At 39.1% G+C, this 21,804-nt stretch overlaps 1 protein-coding gene across 2 annotated transcripts in view; it reads right to left on the bottom strand.

The window, feature by feature from the left end:
* NFX1 (nuclear transcription factor, X-box binding 1) overlaps window positions 1-21,804 on the bottom strand; it is an 82,662-nt gene that overhangs the window by 38,499 nt on the left and 22,359 nt on the right. For both annotated transcript variants that reach the window (XM_007464947.1, XM_007464948.1), the window contains exons 3-9: window positions 20,331-20,489; window positions 19,120-19,197; window positions 12,801-12,906; window positions 9,534-9,605; window positions 7,888-8,027; window positions 2,359-2,458; window positions 2,058-2,275 (exon numbers count right to left, since the gene is read on the bottom strand). In XM_007464947.1, the coding sequence (XP_007465009.1) occupies window positions 2,058-2,275; window positions 2,359-2,458; window positions 7,888-8,027; window positions 9,534-9,605; window positions 12,801-12,906; window positions 19,120-19,197; window positions 20,331-20,489 (873 nt within the window). The remainder of the gene's footprint in view (window positions 1-2,057; window positions 2,276-2,358; window positions 2,459-7,887; window positions 8,028-9,533; window positions 9,606-12,800; window positions 12,907-19,119; window positions 19,198-20,330; window positions 20,490-21,804) is intronic.

The raw sequence follows: 21,804 nt of genomic DNA, 5'->3' as shown, positions 1-21,804 counted from the left end.
GTAACCTTTGACTGGGAGCTGAGGGTAGATGAAGCCCCAATTTCTTGGGCACACCCATCCTGAGTGGAGCTTTTGTTGAGCTGAGCTGGGAAGGGGTGGGGAAGGAGAAAGTAGGTTGTGATTCAAATGACACACACTCTTGTTGTTCTGAGTTTTAGTAGATTTTCTTCAATAAAAATTTCATTTGATGTATGCCCATAGGACAATTTCCAGAGACTTTAAATGGTTGCTTTTTTATAGTTTTCCCCAACTTTGCTTGTTTTGCTCCTCATGCTACCATCCTGAAAGCAGAACTCCACCTAGTCTTTTGTACTAAAGCTATGTGTCTAGGATGAAAATTGCCTACTGGGTGAGATACTAAGACCTAACAAGCTTTCTATATTTAAGCCAGGTCTGAATAAACATGAGAGCCACTGTTACCACTAGCCATGGGCTTTTCTTTGAGATTCTCAATCCAATTCACCTTAGTTCCTTAAAAGTGTTCCATGATTAAAACTCTGCTGAGGTACAACAGTTACTCTTGAGTCCCTTGAGCTGGTCCTGTCCCACCCCCAGGTCTGTTCATACTGACAGTTACTGTCCTTCTCTTGCTCAAGTCCCTTTGTATTAACTATTTCACATTTCCCTTTCTGTCAATGCCAACAAGCTATCTTAGCCTCTGGGTAGGATTTCTGGTCATTATATATGAAATTCTTACAAAACTGACCCATGTGCTTTCTGAAAAGGGAAGACCTTTACCATCCTTCTTGATTTGGAAGTCATCTGATCTCTATTTCACAGGGCTTATCTGAAGATACATTTTCACAGTAGACACAGAGAAGCAACAGACAACTGATTTTCCTGATGAGGTTGAAATGTATTAAAATATGAGAAGAGGGCATTTCTTCTCTACACATAATTTTAAAGTCAGATTGAGAAAAGGAATTAGGTAGGGTGCTCCTACTGGTACTTGGAAGAAATGTGAAATCTCTTTTTGGAAAAATGCAAACCAAACCTAAAGATTCTATCTTTATCACAGTTAATTATAGGAACACATCTCTTATTCAGACTCACTTGCCCAATTTCATTTTTCTAAACACACAGCCTTTGAACACTCACTCAGGAGGGAAGCTGCCAAGTCACTGAAAAACTATACATATCCATATCCCAAGACTGCCTCAAAAAGTCTCTGTCAGAAGGTCAGACTATTACTTTATAGCTAATCCCAACAAACGTTTTCTGGTTTCTATATCCAAGTAATCAGAAGCCCCAAGTCAGAAGAAAGGGAGAGTCACTAAAGGTAGGCACATAGGCATACTGAAAGCATTCATAAGAAAAAAAACAACCAAAAGCTTTAACAAATAAATAAAACAATTCAAACTGTACACTGCTATGGGGAAATCGCCTGAGAAACCTCAGCAAGCCCAGAGGGAATCAGTGTATTCAGCATAATACAATAACTGAGGTTCAGGGAAATGATGACTCTGGGTCAAATAAGGGGAAAGAAATTATCTTCAGTATCCTCTGTTTAAAGAAAGAAGGGAATGTCCCTCCAAAATGATGCTCAGGTGTTATCCTCAGCTATATGGGAAACCTAGCTGTAGAGAAAAACATTTCTTGAGTGGTTCAAATGAATGAAGTTTAAGTGTACTTAAAATTTCAGTTCTTAAACACCTCACTCTGTTATTTTAAGATGTTTCTATTATATGAAAATGCTTCTAAACACTTGTTGAACCCTAAATTAGTAAAACGATACCTGGCATTCATACTACTGTAGGCTGCTAAGAGAAATCATAAACACCCCAATGCCCACTCCCCCACAAAATAGTATCTAACCACAACTGTCCTGAGTCGGCAATAAAATACCTGAATTAGAAAGAGAGATCGTTTGGGCAAATGTGAGTTTTCAGAAGTATAATCTGAGGAGGAAAGAAAAAGTACCCACACAAATTTGATCATAATATTTAGAAAAAGCTCTGATATTGTAACTAGAATTATGTACTATTTTGTTTAAGTAGCCATTGCTGCCAAAAATTTACATTCATATTTTTAAAGACAACTTTATGCCTACTAATTACCTAAGGAACCACAAGGCAGAGGCTTGCCACACACTTTTCCACATGAAGGGACAGGATCCATGCATGTTTTCCGACCGCTACTTCCAAGTTCTAGCAATTGGCTGAGAGGGGTTTGCCCACAAGGGCAACAGCGCACCAGCTGGGGAAGCCGTGGGCATGGCTGGCAGGGCTGAGGGTGGCACACCTGTGAACACATGTGGTTCCCACATTTCAAGTCCCTGTTAAGAAAAACAACAGACTATTACATAATTGTTGCATAAAACACATCTTTATTCTAACTGAGGAAAACATCAAACCTTACTTGCCACATATCTTTAAACAGCCAAAGTCCCCAAATCCATCAGACTTTCCTACGTCTGTTCCACATAACACGTCTCGGGAGGTGCTGCCACAGTAGCATACTTGAGAACATAATTTCAGAAACAAAAGATTAGTAATCTGTACAGGTGCTTAAAATATTCTAAACAGTCTACAAGAAAACACAAAATGCTATTCACTAGTGTTGATTAGACCTGATGCAGAAATAAATGTGGCTTATACAGCAGCTCTAAGCCCCGCTTAAGAGCTTCACCACAGAAAAAGAATTAAAAAGGCCTTGTTAGACTCTGTCCATATCTCATGGTGCCCCTGCAGCACAACTCAACATGAGCATTAAAGTGAAGCAATCTTTTAAAGTAAAAGACTACTCTCTCGTCCATAAGGCCATGGTTGAAAACCATAGATTGTGAGGCTTTCTGGGGTCTTGAGGAGATGTTGCAGGAGATGGAAGCTAAACTGGTGGTAGTTATGGAGGAGTTGATAACTGGATTCCATCCTCACTTCAACCAAGCAGCATATACTTAATACTTCATATCTTGGGGTTCACATAAAATGCTTGGAAAAAGTCTCTGATGCTAAAAAGAAATTTAAAAATAGGCACAATATAAAATCCTTATTAATTTGTATTCTACTATTGTTAAATTTGAAGTAATCATGTTTGAGTACTGACAATGAGTAAAAAGTGTTTCAAATAACTTGAGACTTTTATTTACTGCATAGAGAACCCAGTCTAATATCTATAGATTTTTCTATGGGTTACTTTATTTCTTGAGATCAGCAATAAGTATGTGTTATATTTAAGGAGTTAGTTTCTAAAGCAAACTAAAAAAAAAAAAAAAGTTTCTGACTAATATGTAACAAAGTCTGGTAAGGACTAATTTTCATCAACTTAGATAATTTTTCTGATAAGGGCCACTTTACATTTTCAGTTTATAATGAAAACTTTTTGTCAATAAAGACAATAACCAAGACTCTTGATTTTTAAAATATACATTTACTCTTCCAGTAAATACATGTGCAGTTCCATCCCCTGTTCTAAAACTCATTATCAATAAAGACTTATTAGAAGAATTAATATAGGTGCAGGAAATACAATTAATGTTGGTGGAATCAACAAACTGGTAAACAAACCCTAGCAACTGAGAGCTTCTGTACGCAGGCTTTTCTTTGCTACGTTTCTGCTCAAATAGAACAGAGGTTTTTTTTCAGAGACATAGGACAGCTGTAAACCAAAGAATCAAGGGTCAGAAAACTGTGACAATAAGTTCTTTTCAAGTACACATGGAACATTCTCTAGGATTGACCACATACTAAGGCACAAAACAAACCTCAACAAATTTAAGAGTACAGAAACTATTTCAAGCATCCTCTCTGACCACAATGGCATGAAACTAGAAATCAACCAAGGGAAAAGAAATGAGAAAAAAACGATTACATGAAGACTAAACAACATGCTACTAAAAAACCAATGGGTCAACAAGGAAATCAAAAAGCAAACTAAAAAATACCTTGAGGCAAAAAGTCTGCAAGTAACAAATGCTGGAGAGGGTATGAAGAAAAGGGAACTCTCTTATGCTGTTGGTGGGAATGCAAATTGGTACAGCCACTATGGAAAACAGTATGGAGGTTCCTCAGAAACCTAAAAATAGAATTACCATATGATCCAGCAATCCCATTCCTGGGCATATATCTGGACAAAACTATAATTCAAAAAGATACACGCACCCCTATGTTCACAGTAGCACTACTGACAATAGCCAAGACATGGAAACAAACTAAATGTCCACCCAAAGATGAATGGATAAAGATGTGGCACATATATAGAATGGAATACTACTCGGCCATAAAAAAGAACAAAATAATGTCACTTGCAGCAACATGGATGCAACTAGAGATTATCATACTAAGTGAAATCAGAAACAGAAAAACAAATACCATATGATACCACTTATATGTGGAATCTAAAATGTGACACAGGGCTTCCTGGTGGCGCAGTGGTTAAGAATCCACCTGCCAATGCAGGAGAAACGGGTTCAAGACCTTGTCCGGGAAGATCCCACATGCCGTGGAGCAACCAAGCCTGTGTGCCACAACTACTGAGCCTGTGCTCTAGAGCCTGCGAGCCACAACTACTGAAGCCCGCGTGCCTAGAGCCCGAGCACCGCAACGAAGAGTAGCCCCTGCTCGCCGCAACTAGAGAAAGCCCGCATGTAGCAATGAAGATCCAATGCCGCCAAAAATAAAATAAAATTAAATTAAATTAAAATTAAATAAAATACGACACAAATGAACTTATCTATAAAACAGAAACAGACTCACAGACATAGAGAACAGACCTGTGGTTGCCAAGAAAGGGGGGGTGGGGGAGGGATGGACTGGGAGTTTAGAGTTAGTAGATGTAAACTGTTACATATAGATGGACAACAGGTCCTACTATATAGCACAAGGAACTATATTCAATGTCTTGGGATAAACCATAATGGAAAATAAAAAAAAGAATGTATATATATGTAAAACTGAGTTACTTTGCTGTACGGCAGAAATTAACACAACATTGTAAATCAACTATACTTTAATTAAAAAAAAATTAAGCATGTAGATCTCAAAAAAAAAAAAGAAAATTGTGACAATAAAAACAAAAGTAGAGCCCCTGATCAATCAGGAAATAATCTGAGTACAACACTAAAACTCTACTATGCTTAGGCACAAGAACAGAAATATGAGCTGATGACAGAAGAGTTGGGTGGAGTCACTGCTGGTTAAAGAGTATTAAGGAACCAAAGACAGTCTGCAGAAAGGTCTCTGTTGCCAGCCTGAACCTGTTCAGCATTTTTACCAACACGTGAATGAAGACCCAGAAGGAATGCTTATTAAATCTCCAGATAAGGCTGAAAGCGATCTTAGGAGAATTACAATTCAAGAAGATAAATAAACTACACTGATGGCCAAAATGCTTTGCTAGATATTTAATACAGACGAACAAAAAGTCTTCAACTGGGTTTGAAAAATCAGCTACGTACACAAAAACAAAAAGGAAGAGACTGGGATCCATACAAATCTGACAAGAAAGTGTGATTCAGCCCAATATGTATCAAGAGCTAAAAATGGTCCAAATCAAAGGGACTCTCCCACACTACAATCTACACTGTTAAAACCAAACTGCCAATATATACTTAACTCCTGCCTTATCTCAAAATGGATTTGAGGCAGCATATAGGGATATATGAGCTATATCTAGAGAACGTAAATTAAAAGATGTGAAAAGAAAAAGAAAAACAATGCTAAGGATAGAGAATGAATCACAGCTAAAAAGTACACACTATAAAGACGAACATTAGGTCAGTTATACCAGCTTCCTAAGACATAGTCTTTGAGGAAAAACAACTATTCTTGGAACCAAGACCAGACAAGACTTTCTTCCAAGAGGACCCATAAACAGAATACTGAATAGTATATGGCACAGTTCCCTATATAAAATCCTTATAGTGCATAGCACAAAACATTTCATAGGGGTATTTCTTTTTTCTTTTTTTTTTTTTTGCGGTACGCGGGCCTCTCACTGCTGTGGCCTCTCCTGTTGCGGAGCACAGGCTCCGGACGCACAGGCTCAGCAGCCATGGCTCACGGGCCCAGCCGCTCCGCAGCATATGGGATCCTCCCGGACTGGGGCACAAACCCGTGTCCCCTGCATCGGCAGGTGGGCTCTCAACCACTGCGCCACCAAGGAAGCCCATAGGAGTATTTCTTATTGTAAGTGCAAGCACAGATCAACAGCATCATACCAAAGTAAAATCTAATAAAATAAAACTATATAACCAATACATAGTAGCTCAGGATCCCTGAAGATTAGAGGCAGTCATACAAACAGGAACTACACAATATGTGGTCCTTTGAGACTCACTTCTTTCACTTGGTATAATGTTTTTGGAGGTTCATTCACTTCATAGCATGTATCAATACTTCATTCCTTTTCATGGCTGAATAATATTCCTTTTTATAGACATATCACATTTATTCATCAGTTGATAGGAATTTGTATTGTTGACACATTTTGACTATTATGAAAAATGCTGCTGTGAAGATATATTTACAAGTTCTGTATGGACATCATATATTTTCATTTCTCTTGGGTATATGCCAAGGAGTTGAATTGCTGGATCACACGGTAATTCTATATTTAACCTTTAAAGGAACTACTGGACAGTTTTCTTTTTCTTTTTCTTTTTTGGCCACACCACGTGGCTTGAGGTATCTCAATTCTCTGACCAGGGACTGAACCTGAGCCATGGCCGTGAAAGCCCAGAATCCTAACCATTAGGCCGCCAGGGAACTCCCCTGGACTATTTTCTAAAGTGGTTATACTATTCTACCCTTATTGTGGTTTTAATTTACATTTTCCTAGTGTTTAAAGGTGTTAAGCACCTTTCATGTGTTTATTGGCCATTAACATATTTCTTTTGTGAAGTACCTGTTCAAGTCTTTTGCTCATTGTGTGAGTTGTTTGTCTTTTTCTGTTGATTTGTAGGAGTACTTTATCTTTTTCTTTTTTTCTTTGGTAGGAGTACTTTAAATATTCTGGATACAATCTGTGATTTATTAATTCATTTTCGTAATGTGATAAAGTTCAATTTATAAATTATTTTCTTTTACGGTTAGTACTTTTGCTGCTGCTCTATGAAATCTTTGCCTGATTCCAAAGTCATGAAAATATTCTCTTATAGTTTTGTCTGGAAACTGTTTCTGGGTTTTACATTTAAGCCCATGACCCATATAGTATTAATTTCTGTGTAAAGAGTGAGACAGGGGTCGGGGGGGTCACTTTTTTCCCATATATACATCCAGCTATTCTAGGACCATTTGTAAAATGACTCCTTTTTCCACTGAATTAACTTAATATTCTGGTTGAAAATCAACTGACTCTATATACTGAGGTCTATTTCTGGATTCTATCATCTTCCATTGATCTACTAGTCTACCTTTACACCAATAACCACAATGTCACAATTACTGTAACTTTGTAAGTCTTAAAATCAGGTCTTTCAACTGTTCCTTTTCAAGATCACTTTGGCCTTTCTGGGTCTTTTTCAAGTAATTACTGCAAAAAATTTTCACAAGCAGTTACTTTTAAACAGCATTAAAAAAATCTACCATCCAAATTCTACAGGACAATGACCTATACTGGTATTATGTAACCAAAATAATGAAAACCACCTAGGGAGTTCCCTGGAGGTCCAGTGGTTAAAGACTCTGCACTTCCACTGCAGGGGGCGTGGATTCGATCCCTGGTAGGGGAACTAAGATCCCGCATGCTGCAAGGTGTGGCAGAAAAACCCCCCCAAAACAAAAAACCGTCTAATCATTCATGTATCTCCAGTTCTTTCTATACAAGGTACCAGACCTAATAGAGTCTTTGTGACTACAGGCTTGAAACAAATCCACGTCATCAAGACAACCATAAATAAGGTTCCAGCAAAGTACCCAAGTACTGCTGGCTGGTGTGCTCACCACTTACCTTGGTTCAATATGATCCGACAAGGCTTGCATGGACCCCCATGGCACAGCTCAGCACAGTGGTGCTGACCACAATTCAAAACATTCTCACAAGGGTTAGAACAGTGGACTGAGATGGCCTGACCACAGCGAACTGTGTGCCTGTAAAAATAGATGTAAAGACAGCATTAGTCTAATGTTGGATATTGAGGTCCTATTTGACAGCTAAACTAACCTTCCCCCAAAACCTACTAAACCTTTTCTCTTTGCCCAGTTTCCCCTACTTTTTCTGTTTCCCTCTTCCAATCATTTCCTCAATTCCTCTTCCCTTCTCCACTCTTTCTCCTCCTTTGCTTTCCTTATTTCCTATTCTGCCTTTTTTCTCTCCCCTATTTTCTGGCCAGTGAGGAACTGAGGGCCTAAGTATTTGTTACAATGTGATTTCTTCTCTGAGTTGAAACAGCATGCAGGAGGGGAAAGAGCCTGAAGCTGCCATAGTATCTTACAGAGGTGGGTAGGGAGGTTGGGAGGTGTAGTTGTAATGAACATTCTCGGAATGAAAGCACAATGGCATTCTCCTGGGACCTGGCACTCTGGCATTTTAGGCAGTTATGATACTTAAGAACATACTGTACGTACTTTGATTCAGGATGGGGACATCATTCTGGCTTTGTTCTAATAAACATCCTGATTTTGCTGACTTATCCGCTAGAGAAGGATATGAGGCTGCTGCTCTTAGACAATCATCTTCAGGTTTCTTTCCAGGGTAATGGTTTAGACCTTGGAGTCTATTCTCCCACAAAAAGTTTTATTCTATCCCCCTACTCCCACTTCAACTACATATTTTAAGAAGTCATTGTTACATACATAGATGATCAGTTTCCAGTGCTCAGCGTCACAGCTAACATCAACCCCTTGAGGAAGACACTATTATTTCTACCATACGATAAGAAAAATGAGGCTCACCAAGAAGAAGCAACTTGCCCAGGTCAACATCTAGTTAGTGGAAAAGCCCAAATCTGACCTGGGCTTTCTGACCCACAGCCCCTTGCATGTGACTCTGTAAGGCCACACTGCTTCCCTTGTAAGTTCAGTAAACATTTAAAAAATGCTTATCACTGAAAACCTGCACTATCCCATCTCGTCTTGTGGTTCAGAAATCATTTTGTGGTCTTAACTGGGCCTCCGCAGCTATCAGTGATCCTTGTACTGATAAAGCAGGAGAACTTGCATTGCAATGAAAAGAGAACGGGCTCTGGGGCTACTTATTCTTTCATTCAACAATATTCACTGAAAACCTAGACACCAGATACTATGCTAGGCACAGATAAGTGACCCTTTCCTCCTGGACCTTAGCAGGCCTGGATTCAATTCCTGGTTCTTTCACCCACTAGAGAGGTTAAGAAAAAAGTCTCTGTCACCTTGGCATTGCATCTGAAATGGGTAATCTCACTATTTTATAACTTCTTTATCACCTATAAGATTGCAGGATTAAGGCAGCACAGGAAAATACTATTTACAGAAAAGTACTATTTACACCTACCATTTATTAATGGTAGTAAATAAATACTATTTGCACCTACCTACTAATCTTTTATTTTAGAAATTCATACATAAACCATTAATGTGGAAACTGAAGTCTTCTTCGGAGTACAATTCTAACTTTACCTGGTCCGTCCACATTCACATGTTTTAGTCATAAATGCAGGACAGGGTGGGCAAGGTCCAGGATGGCAGAGACTGAAAAAGAAAGGCTGTGATGAATAAATCATACCCATGTATCCAAACTTAAACAAAGCTGCCCCAGCTGGGCCCTACTATGAATATGGCAACAAATAAACTTCCTACGAAATGTTTTAGTATTTGTCTAAAGTTGATTAAACTATTTAAACAAAGATACCAACAATGTTTTTATTTATTTATTTATTTACTTATTTATTTTTTTAACATCTTTATTGGGGTATAATTGCTTTACAATGGTGTGTTAGTTTCTGCTTTATAACAGAGTGAGTCAGTTATACATATACATATGTTCCCATATCTCTTCCAACAATGTTTTTATATAGAAAGAATCGATAGCAGTATCATCTTAGAATATTTAATGAGAAAAGTAAAGCCCAAGTCAAAATACTGGTTTTATTTGGGTCTGACAGTGAAAGATAACATTTCTAAATATGGTCTCGGCCCACTTAGTACAGTGAGTAGGGATAAAAAGATCCTGCCACTCAGGATGGCCAATGGGGTCCTTTAGAAGATCAGAACCTGAGCAAAGTAACAGAGCTTAAATCTGCTAGATCCATGAGAAGTACAGACATTTTCTCATCAGTTGGTAAAGTGATAACCAGGCTAACAACGGGAACATTGAAAAGAAGGTTGCTTGGGGTGAGGGGAGGCATGCTGGTAAGTAACAAAGGGGAAAGGGACTCATGGAATAAAACCGTGCCTAATTTTTGCTATAGGTCAGAATTAGGCCTCTGAATAGTACGCTTTTTATAGGAGCTATGCTATAAAGAGACCAAAGAAAAAACGAACAAAATGGAAATAAATTCCAATTCAAATAAATACTGCCCTCTTCGAAGCAGACACCCCCGGTAAATTACACACCTGTACAGAAATATTACTACTTAAAACATTTTGGGAACTTTGATAGGGGGCGGGGGGACACCTATGTGATGGCAAATCACAATCCTTTGGGAATTAAATGCCAATCAGAGGGGACTTCCCCGGTGGCGCAGTGGTTAAGAACCCGCCTGCAAATGCAGGGTACATGGGTTCGAGCCCTGGTCCAGGAAGATTTCACATGCTGTGGAGCAACTAAGCCCGTGCACCACAACTACTGAGCCTGCACTCTAGAGCTGGCGAGCTGCAACTACTGAGTCCATGTGCCACAAGTACTGAAGCCTGCACGCCTAGAGCCTGTGCTCTGCAACAAAGACAAGCCACAGCAATAAGCCTGCGCACCGCAATGAAGAATAACAACTGCTCTCCACAACTAGAGAAAGCCCGCATGCAGCAATGAAGACCCAATGCAGCCAAAACTGAGTAATAAAATAAAATAAATAAATTAAGAAAAATAGCCAATCAGAGTCAAGTGTAATTAATCAAGTGGGTAACAGAATTTGCTATAAAAATCAGGTGTGCCTATAAAGTGGTCTGGTTGGATTTTTTATGTGACTACTGTATCAGTTATAATAATTCTTAAATGAGCTTTAAACACTGAAAACAATCCAGGAACATGTGCCCGGTCTCCTAAGATGATCCACTTTGACAGACAGAACCCACAGGAGACATAAGATTAAGCATGCTTCTTTAAGGATGAGTATCATTATTCAACAGTTATATTTCACATAATATACCTCAACCCTTTCAGGTGAAATTATTTTCATGGCTGGACATTTAAATAACTTTATTTTTTAAAATAAATTTATTTATTTAATTTATTTATTTTTGGCTGCATTGGGTCTTCGCTGCTGCATGTGGGCTTTCTCTAGTTGCCATGAGCGGGGGCTACTCTTCATTGCAGTGCGTGGGCTTCTCATTGAGGTGGCTTCTCTTGTAGAGCATGGGCTCTAGGTGCGTGGGCTTCAGTAGTTGTGGCACGTGGGCTTCAGTAGTTGTGGCACGTGGGCTCAGTAATTGTGGCTCACAGGCTCTAGAGGGCAGGCTCAGTAGCTGTGGCACATGGGCTTAGCTGCTCCACGGCATGTGGAATCTTCCCGGACCAGGGCTCGAACCCATGTCCCCTGCATTGGCAGGCGGATTCTTAACCACTGCGCCACCAGGGAAGCCCTTAAATAACTTTAGACTGATAGACAAGCTGCTGGTCAAGTGTGGACGATTCCAGGTTATTTCAAATATCCCTGAGGCCTGGACTTAACCCCAGGTTCTCATAACCTTCAGAGCAGTGGTTCAGAACACTGCCTACATATTAGAATCACCTGGAAAAAAACTACAATGCTTAGACCCACCCCAGGAGGTTCTGATTCAATTGCTCTGAGGCAGAGACTGGGCACTGGTGTTTTAAACTGCTCCTTAAATGACTGACCACCTGATCTGTATCACAGTGGTGTTCTCTGACAGTCATGACAGGGCCCCATTTCTGCTGAAGGCTTCCTAAAGATAATTCATGTGTAGGATTAATTTCTTGTTACTGAATTTACTAAAATGCCAACTAAGGGAACAGATGAGTCCCTGAGTTCTGACCTATGGAAGCAGTTAAAGTAAGAGGAAGGGCTGATTGTCCAGCAGATGGCAGACCATGCTGTTTAGCTCAGTCTGAATAGCTCTCCCCACAATGATATTCCCCAGCACCGTCCCTACATCTTGATCACAAGACCTCTGATGCAACCCTTGCTCCATGCAATAGAAGCGAGGTACCAGCGGAAGCAAGTATAACACTCTGATGTCTGTTTTCTCTTAGATTTGGGTAATAAAAGCAAGTGTTACCATTTCTTGACTACTTACCATGTGCCAGGCTCTGTACCAAGTCTCTTTAGTGTGTTAATTAATTTAATATTCATAGAACTCTGTAACTATTTTTTATCTATCATTATTATCTTACAGGTCCAGAAACTGAGGCTCAGAGAAGTAATTTGTCCAACAGCACATAACTGTTAAGAGACAAACCCAGGAATTAAACCTTTGTCTGAAGCCAAAGCCCACAGAAATTTATTTGTAACTGATCAACTGTTTATTATTGTGCATTTCTCTCCTCATCTGTAAAATGGAGTGATAAATATCTATACATCACTGGGCTATTGTAAGGATTCAACGAGTCAACTTTTGCAGAGTACCTGGCACAAAGCAAGTGCTCAGTAAATGATACCACACTGTCCCTCACCCAGTCCTGTTATGTGCTAACCAGATATGTGTACTGAGAGCCGCAAGCAAAGCGTGTTCACCAGGAATCCCCAGGAGTCTAGTGTTCCAACTTACAGGTTACAGGAATGTGGGCAGTCCTGGCCAGGCTGTTTCTTTCTACAGACCTCACCACAACTATGTGGAATTTCATTTCTGCTCCATTCAGGATTCTTTACCTTGCCTAAAACATATCAAATAAGAGAGTCAATGGTATAAACTTCAACTGCCTCCTAGACTTCGATGAAATAATATAGCCAGACAGCATGAAACATCAGGACGGTGTTCATTAGTTCACACACAATGTGTTTAGGACAACACATTGTCCTAAAATAAGAAGGTGAATGTAATGCTACTCATCAAAAGCTTCACTGAGTATGATAAATTCTGGATTATCTGGAAAAGACAAATAGTCATTTTTACTGATGAAAATGCCACTTTGACTAATGGACACATTTAATTTAAGATTTAAACAAAACCTACAAGATAAGCTTTCTGTAAATGGGTCTTTGAATTGATATGGGAATATCTACTGTAAGGATCAGAAAGAGGGAATAAGGGAAGAGAGCAATGGGGGGAGGGGAGAGGCAGTAAGAAATGGAAAGGACATAAGTCCCCCAGCAGAGTAGGAACTCGCCTATTCTAAAGTTAAAATATAGGCATAAAAGGGTTATAATTTTTAACATCTTTATTTGAGTATAACTGCTTTACAGTGGTGTGTTAGTTTCTGCTTTACAACAAAGTGAATCAGTTATACATATACATATATCCCCACATCTCTTCCCTCTTGCGTCTCCCTCCCTCCCACCCTCCCTATCCCACCCTTCTAGGTGGTCACAAAGCACAGAGCTGATCTCCCTGTGCTATGTGGCTGCTTCCCACTATCTATCTATTTTACGTTTGGTAGTGTATATATGTCCATGCCACTCTCTCACTTTGTCACAGCTTACCCTTCCCCCTCCCCATATCCTCAAGTCCATTCTCTAGTAGGTGTGTGTCTTTATTCCCGTCTTGCCCCTAGGTTCTTCATGACCATTTTTTTTTCTTAGATTCCATATATATGTGTTAGCATATGGTATTTGTTTTTCTCTTTCTGACTTACTTCACTCTGTATGAGACTCTAGGTCCATCCACCTCACTACAAATAACTCAATTTCGTTTCTTTTTATGGCTGAGTAATATTCCATTGTATATATGTGCCACATCTTCTTTATCCATTCATCTGTTGATGGATACTTAGGTTGCTTCTATGTCATGGCTATTGTAAATAGAGCTGCAATGAAATTTTGGTACATGATGCTTTTTGAATTATGGTTTTCTCAGGGTATATGCCCAGTACTGGAATTGCTGGGTCACATGGTAGTTCTATTTTTAGTTTTTTAAGGAACCTCCATACTGTTCTCCATAGTGGCTGTTATCAATTTACATTCCCACCAACAGTGCAAGAGAGTACCTTTTCTCCACACCCCCTCCAGCATTTATTGTTTGTAGATTTTTTGACGATGGCCATTCTGACTGGTGTGAGATGGTATCTCATTGTAGTTTTGATTTGAGTTTCTCTAATGATTAATGATATTGAGCATTCTTTCATGTGTTTGTTGGCAATCTGTATATCTTCTTTGGAGAAATGTCTATTTAGGTCTTCTGCCCATTTTTGGATTGGGTTGTTTGTTTTTTTGTTATTGAGCTGCATGAGCTGCTTGTAAATTTTGGAGATTAATCCTTTGTCAGTTGCTTCATTTGCAAATATTTTCTCCCATTCTGAGGGCTGTCTTTTGGTCTTGTTTATGGTTTCCTTTGCTGTGCAAAAGCTTTGAAGTTTCATTAGGTCCCATTTGTTTATTTTTGTTTTTATTTCCATTTCTCTAGGAGGTGGGTCAAAAAGGATCTTGCTGTGATTTATGTCATACAGTGTTCTGCCTATGTTTTCCTCTAAGAGTTTGATAGTGTCTGGCCTTACATTTAGGTCTTTAATCCATTTTGAGTTTATTTTTGTGTATAGTGTTAGGGAGTGTTCTAATTTCATACTTTTACATGTACCTGTCCAGTTTTCCCAGCACCACTTATCATAGAGGCTGTCTTTTCTCCACTGTATATCCTTGCCTCCTTTATCAAAGATAAGGTGACCATATGTGCGTGGGTTTATCTCTGGGCTTTCTATCCTGTTCCATTGATCTATATTTCTGTTTTTGTGCCAGTACCACACTGTCTTGATTACTGTAGCTTTGTAGTATAGTCTGAAGTCAGGGAGCCTGATTCCTCCAGCTCTGTTTTTCTTTCTCAAGATTGCTTTGGCTATTCGGGGTCTTTTGTGTTTCCACACAAATTGTGAAATTTTTGTTCTAGTTCTGTTAAAAATGCCAGTGGTAATTTGATAGGGATTGCATTGAATCTGTAGATTGCTTTTGGTAGTAGAGTCATTTTTACAATGTTGATTCTTCCAATCCAAGAATGTATATCTCTCCATCTATTGGTATCATCTTTAATTTCTTTCATCAGTGTCTTATAATTTTCTGCATACAGGTCTTTTGTCTCCTTAGATATGTTTATTCCTAGATATTTTATTCTTTTTGCTGCAATGGTAAATGGGAGTGTTTTCTTAATTTCACTTTTTCATCATTAGTGTATAGGAATGCTAGAGATTTCTGTGCATTAATTTTGTATCCTGCTACTTTACCAAATTCATTGATTAGCTCTAGCAGTTTTCTGGTAGCATCTTTAGGATTCTCTGTGTATAGTATCATGTCATCTGCAAACAGTGACAACTTTACTTCTTCTTTTCTGATTTGGATTCCTTTTATTTCTTTTTCTTCTCTGATTGCTGTGGCTAAAACTCCCAAAACTATGTTGAATAATAGTGGTGAGAGTGGGCAACCTTGTCTTGTTCCTGATCTTAGTGGAAATGGTTTCAGTTTTTCACCACTGAGGATGATGGTGGCTGTGGGTTTGCCATATATGGCCTTTATTATGTTGAGGAAAGTTCCCTCTAGGGTTATAATTTTATAATCGATGTTACTCCACAAATATTAGTAAGCCTATTCCATGAACTTAGTGCAGGGGCAGAATGAGTAAAACTGAGGCGTGGGACTCCTCCTTGCCCTTGAGCTATTCATCCTCACTTGGTAATTTACACCTTAAATGAAGGCTGTTCCCAGTCCTTGGCCTCTGCTTTTCTCTCCTGTCTTTCAGAAATCTTATTCATGCTGTGCGGTTCAATACATCTAAAGGCCGATGAGTCCCAAATCTACATTTTCTGCATTGCCCTGAATCCTCAGTTTCAGTCCTTCATGTCCAACCATCTGCTGAACATCTGTGCTTGGGGTTTCATAGTCACTTAAAATTGCCTATGTATCTACAGTCAAAGTTAGCATCTTCCCTCTTAGATTCCACCCTCTCCAGGGTTCCCTATCTGTAGTGACACCATCACTGTCAGAATCACACAAACTCAAAAACTAGAGTCATCCTCCTTTTTCTTTCTCTATTCTATTTAGTCACCAAATCTTGTCAATTTTCCTACATAGTGTATCTCACATCTCACCTCCCCCTCTACTCCTGCTGTTCCTCTCTACTGGCCAGAACCTCATCTCTAGACTATTAGAATAGCTCCCCTGCCTCTTTGCTTTCTTGCTCCAATATGGTGCCCAGGTTTTCTCCTACCATCTCTCAATGGACCAACCTCTTTTCCCTGACTCTCAATGATGTTTTTTTCCCTTCATCTGCCAGCATTCTGCATTAAACTCCTTTTCACCCATTACCCTTTCACCTACTAGAATCTCATCTATTGCTCTCACCTGTGACTATCATCCCTAATTCCTGATCTTTCTTCAAACATTCCTAACTCCTTGGAGAACATCTTCCACTGGATGTCTTACTCCTCCAACTCAACACTTCAACTCCAGCTCCAACTGAACTCATTGTCCCCACCAAACCTGGTTCACTTGCCCTGCCCTTTTCTGTTCTTGGTATCACCATTTCCAAAAGCATGAAACTTTGGAGCCACATTTGGGTTCCTTCCTTTCCCACTGCTGTTAATTCCTGTTTACCTTTGAAATCTTATATCCCTTCCTTTCTGTCCCACTCTAAAACCCATTGCAGACTTTTACTATTCTTCATCTGGGTTACTGTAAGTCCCCAAACTGTTTAGGTCCCAAAATACTCTACTCACTGCCACCAGACTAACCTTCATAAAGAATCAGGGAATTCCCTGGCAGTCCAGTGGTTAGGACTCTGCATTTTCACTGGAGGGGACCCAGGTTTGATCTCTGGTTGGGGAACTAAGATCCCACATGCCTTGGCACGGCCAAAAAAAAAAAAAAACACACACTGATGCCCTCAGTGGCTTCCCACCACCTGACAAATGAAGTCCCAATATCTAGGTCTGGCATGAAGAAGTCAGCCCTACCTTTCCAGTCATCTTGCACTCCTCCATCTTCATAGACCCTGGGCTCCATAACTGGATGACTTCCTCTTCTCCCAGCAGATCCTAAGACTTCTTGGTGTTAAACCTAGTTTTCAAGCCTGGTTCAATTCTACCTCCTTCAGGAAAGCTCTTAATCCTCCAGCCAGAAGTCAAACTCACCCCAAAGATCTCCCACAGACTTTGTAGTAGAACAGCAAGTTAACTGTGTCTTAAATTTTAGACTGTAAGCTCTGGGAAGTAGGTAAATAGTCTCATTCTTCTCTGTTTCTTCATGGTATCTGTTACATTAATAAGTTCACAATGAGTATATTAAACCAATGGTCTCCTTTTTTCATTCAGCTGCGTTGCATGGCTTGCAGAATGTGGGATCTTAGTTCCCCAACCAGGGATTGAACACAGGCCCTTGGCAGTGAAAGCACAGAGTCGTAACCACTGGACTGCCAGGGAATTCCCGACCAATGGTCTCCTTGAAGAGCAGAGTGGGGCAAAGTCCTCAGGTAAAATCAGGCCATTATTTGCCTTCCCACACCATTCCACCTCACTCAGATCATCATGACCTTCATCCCCACATTCTTCTGCCTTCTTAGGGTCTCATATCCAATTTGTCAGTGAAGGCTTTAACAAGATTTTAAATTTCATTATGATGCTTCATATTTAAAAATCCTTTAAAAATAAGGTAATTAAGCCTGGGTATTGGTCTTATTTGTCCAATTTTCAATTGATCTCTTGCTTCCAGTTTCATGCTGCCTTTCCAGTAGTACATTCAAGAATATTCATTCCTTCAGCTAATACTAATTCAGTATCTATTAAGGGTCAGATTTTGGCAAAAGAACATATAGGACCAACAGATTCAGGATAAGAGTGGCCAAAGTGGGAGAGGAGATAAGGAAGGGGAAGCTTCCTTTGGAAGCGGACAGTTGGGGTCAGATCTTGAATGACACAGTGGATGAGATTTAAAGAAAAGAAGGGGAAGAACACTGTAGATAGCTGAGTTCACAGAGATGAGTCTAGAAGTGTTGATGGTCAGTGACTGACTCTTGGTGAAAGCTGGCAATTAAGTAACAGGAAAGGAGAAATATGAGCAAATTAGTTAGAAAAATAAGGAGAACAGGTAGAAAAGAAACAGAAAGAGCTAGTCATTTCAAGAAGTGAATGGTCAAAAGCATTAAGGGCTGCTGTGTAGACAAAAAGGTTAAAAATTTATAAATCAGCCCTGGATTTGGTCAGGAAAGGGTCATTGATGATTTCTGAATAAGTTTCAGTGAGGTAATGACACAGATAAAAATGCAATGGTTCAAGGAGGGAGACAAATGGTTAAGAAATAAAATCTGAAAAACTGACAGCCAGATGGTAAAGGTTACCCATTAAAAGAGAGGCAGGAAAGAGGAAAAAAAAAAAAAGACATGCAGGAAATAGGTTAGCAACAGATGAGCATGTGGATCATGAAAAGTTTTTTTCCTAACACATGGAAGAACTGACCTATGCAAAACCAGGAAGAAGTATTCCATAAAGAGGGAGGGCACAAGGATAGTTTGCAATGCTGGTTTACAGAAAATCTCTCTCTATTATAAAAAACAATGACTGATTTCTTGGATTAAAATAAAGTACACTTCACCATTACTCTTTACTCATGTTGCTCAAATCCAGAATTTCAAAGCTGTTACCATTAGAGATGAGAAGAAGCCCATGTCTGTATCCACCTCTGCCATCTGGTCAGCTCTGATCTAAACTAAGATCAAGGAGACCTGGTGGGCATGATGAGAAGGCTCATCTCCAGAACAGTCTGCCAAGAACACAAAGGCCTGTGACTCTAGCTGTGTGACAGACCACATGCATGTGATGTCTTACAAACTCCTGTGGCTCTGAAGTCTTATTAGTGACTTCTAAAACATGCCCAGCACACCGCCTCTCCTGGGCTGGGAACTGAGGTACAATAAGCAAAGTGAAAGAGACTCCAGTGTATGCAAAAAAACTCACCACAGAAACAAGTATAGTTATTAGGAACATGTGCAGAAACATTCTGACATGCAGGGCACCTCCAACCACTCTGGCCATCTGTCAAGAAAAATGAGAGGAAATCTAAATAATTTCCTTACAAAAGCATATGTAATTTAAGAATTTTTAAATCTATGGAAAGCCATAATATTGAAGCAGTAGTAGTAATTTCCATGTTAAGGATATCAGACATTTAAGAAACAAATTCACAATACTGAATTCTTTGCTTAAATATTGCATTTAGGCTTATATTTATAAGGACCTCATATCATGAATACAGTGGGTATCCATTTCATTCCATTTTAAAAAATTGAGATATAATTAACATATAACATTGTGTAAGTTTAAGGTACACAACATGTTGATTTGATACATTTATATATTACAATATGATTATTACCATAGTCTTAGTTAACACCTCCATCACTTCATAAAATTAACATTTCATTTTGTGGGACAGTGTTCTATTATTTTTAATATCAAAGTAAACATCTGAATCTTGGTTTGAAAAAACAGTAGGATAAAATACTTGAGTACATGCAGGAAAACTCAAATGTCTTAAATTAGAAGAGCCAAAGTTCAGAAAGCATATTTTTAGTAACATTTGCATTATCCCTGAATACTAGTATACTTTGGGAAAAGCCCACAAAATACTATGGAGAAGATCTGTTAAAGGCAAAGCAACTTCAAAATCCTAAGGGTAAATTAAATTGTTTTCTATAAATTTTCTAAAGCAAACTATACAAGAAATGTTTTCTAATGAATAAGCTACAAGGATGTATAGTACAACACAGGGAATATAGCTAATATTTTATAATAACTATAAATAGAATATAACCTTTAAAAATGGTGAATCACTATGTTGTACATCCGAAACTGACATAATATTGTACATCAACTATACCCCAATTAAAAAAAAATCGTTCTTTATAGTTGCTACTTGGATAAAAGCTACCATTTTCAGTAAAAGTGACTGATTTTGTTGTACCCTAAGTATATTTTAATTTGTTATGCTTAGCTGGTTTAAGATTTATAGCTTAATAATGGTCAGCCAAAATATGTGATCAGGGCAACATACTCCCCCTGCAGATAAAACACTCAAGAGGAATTAAATAGTATTTTTAAAGCTAAGTTTAAAACCTGAACGTATCTAATGAGTGAGAATAACTACTCAGAAGAGAGAAATGACTGACCTGCTTGAGATGCTGGAGACCTTGCCCATTTCTTTATGCAGTTCAAATGAAACACATGGTAACAGCTCTGACAACTCCACACTGGGGCTGTGACACGAACCAATTCACAGCACACCATGCACTCATATTTTTCTGTGGTTAGCTGTTCAATTAAAGAACCTGTTTAAAAACAAAACAGATAAACTCAAACACAGAAAAACATTCCTTAGTCAACCAAGGATCAGCAAGGCATTTGAGAGGAGAATTCAAATGTAGAGATTTTAAGGGATGTCTGATTCTGAGCAAGGTGACTGTTCAGAGTTTGAGGCCAGGAAGGGGCAGGAATATGCTGAGGTAGAGGACTTAGGAAGCAGACATTCAGGTAGGGATTCCCACAATTGAGGAAACATTCCCAAGAAACTGCCCAGGATCCTAGCAGAATAGCCAAACGCCCCTTGTAACACACGGCTTAAGCATTCACAGGAGAAACATGCTGTAGCACCTTGCCTTGCCCTCTCAATCTGGACGGCTCTGCATCTACCACATTCATGGATTCAGGTTAGGGAAGGGCTCGTGAAGCTACAGTGGTCAGGTGCAAGAAACCTAAGCCTAGACACGTTCCAACAACCCATGGTGGTGAGATGGTTCTAGTAGATGCCCTGAAAGTCTTTGGTTGTTCACTCAAGAAAGACAGGCTTGACGCCTACCACAAGCCCCATGGTAGGATTACCAGACTGAGGGAGACACAGTCTCTGGCTCCAGAAGCTCAGCATGTATGAGAGAGACCAGAGTATAACATCCTAAGAATCCTCCCAGATTTACTCTTCAATACCTTCACCCACTTCCAAACTTTTCCTTCAAATACGATCTCAGCAAAATCTTTCTAAATCCCAAGTGTACCCAGACCTGAGAGTATGTGTGTGTGTATGTTTTTTTTTTTGAGTCCATATTTTTAGCATTTATTTCACAATACTATTTTATTTGTTATAAGGTCCAAGTAAGTTATAAGAATAAAACAACTAACCTTAAATACACCATGCCAAGTGTTGTGCTAAAGCACTTTACACATACTTAATTCTCTTAACAAGGATATAATAGAGATACCATTTTATAGATGAAGAAACTGAGGCTCAAAGTAGTTAAAGCACTTACCTAAGATCATATAACCAGAAATTTAAAAATCAAAATTCAAACTCATCGCCATCTGACTCAAAAGTTCACATTTTAGTCACTCCATAATATTAGCTCCCTAAGATTACTTTCTGTTTGTCCAGTTCAAAGTCAAAAGAAATACACAACATCAAGACTGTAAGCTCTGGGAGGCAGGACCAGAGGCTCGTCTGCCTTGCTCACTGTAGTATATCCAATGCCTGGCATATACCAAACGCTCAGTAATATTTACTGAATGAATGGATGAAAGAATAAACGAGTATCATCTAGTCTGCTCCATAACCTCTCTCCTTTGAAAGTTTTAGGCTTTAGTAGTCTCTGGGAT

The sequence above is a fragment of the Lipotes vexillifer genome, unplaced genomic scaffold (genome assembly GCF_000442215.2).
Source record: "Lipotes vexillifer unplaced genomic scaffold, Lipotes_vexillifer_v1.1 scaffold110, whole genome shotgun sequence".
In the NCBI taxonomy this organism is placed as follows: Eukaryota; Metazoa; Chordata; class Mammalia; order Artiodactyla; family Lipotidae; genus Lipotes; species Lipotes vexillifer.
The sequence above is the reverse complement of the archived record's forward strand: the minus strand, read 5'-3'. Positions and strand labels throughout refer to the sequence as shown.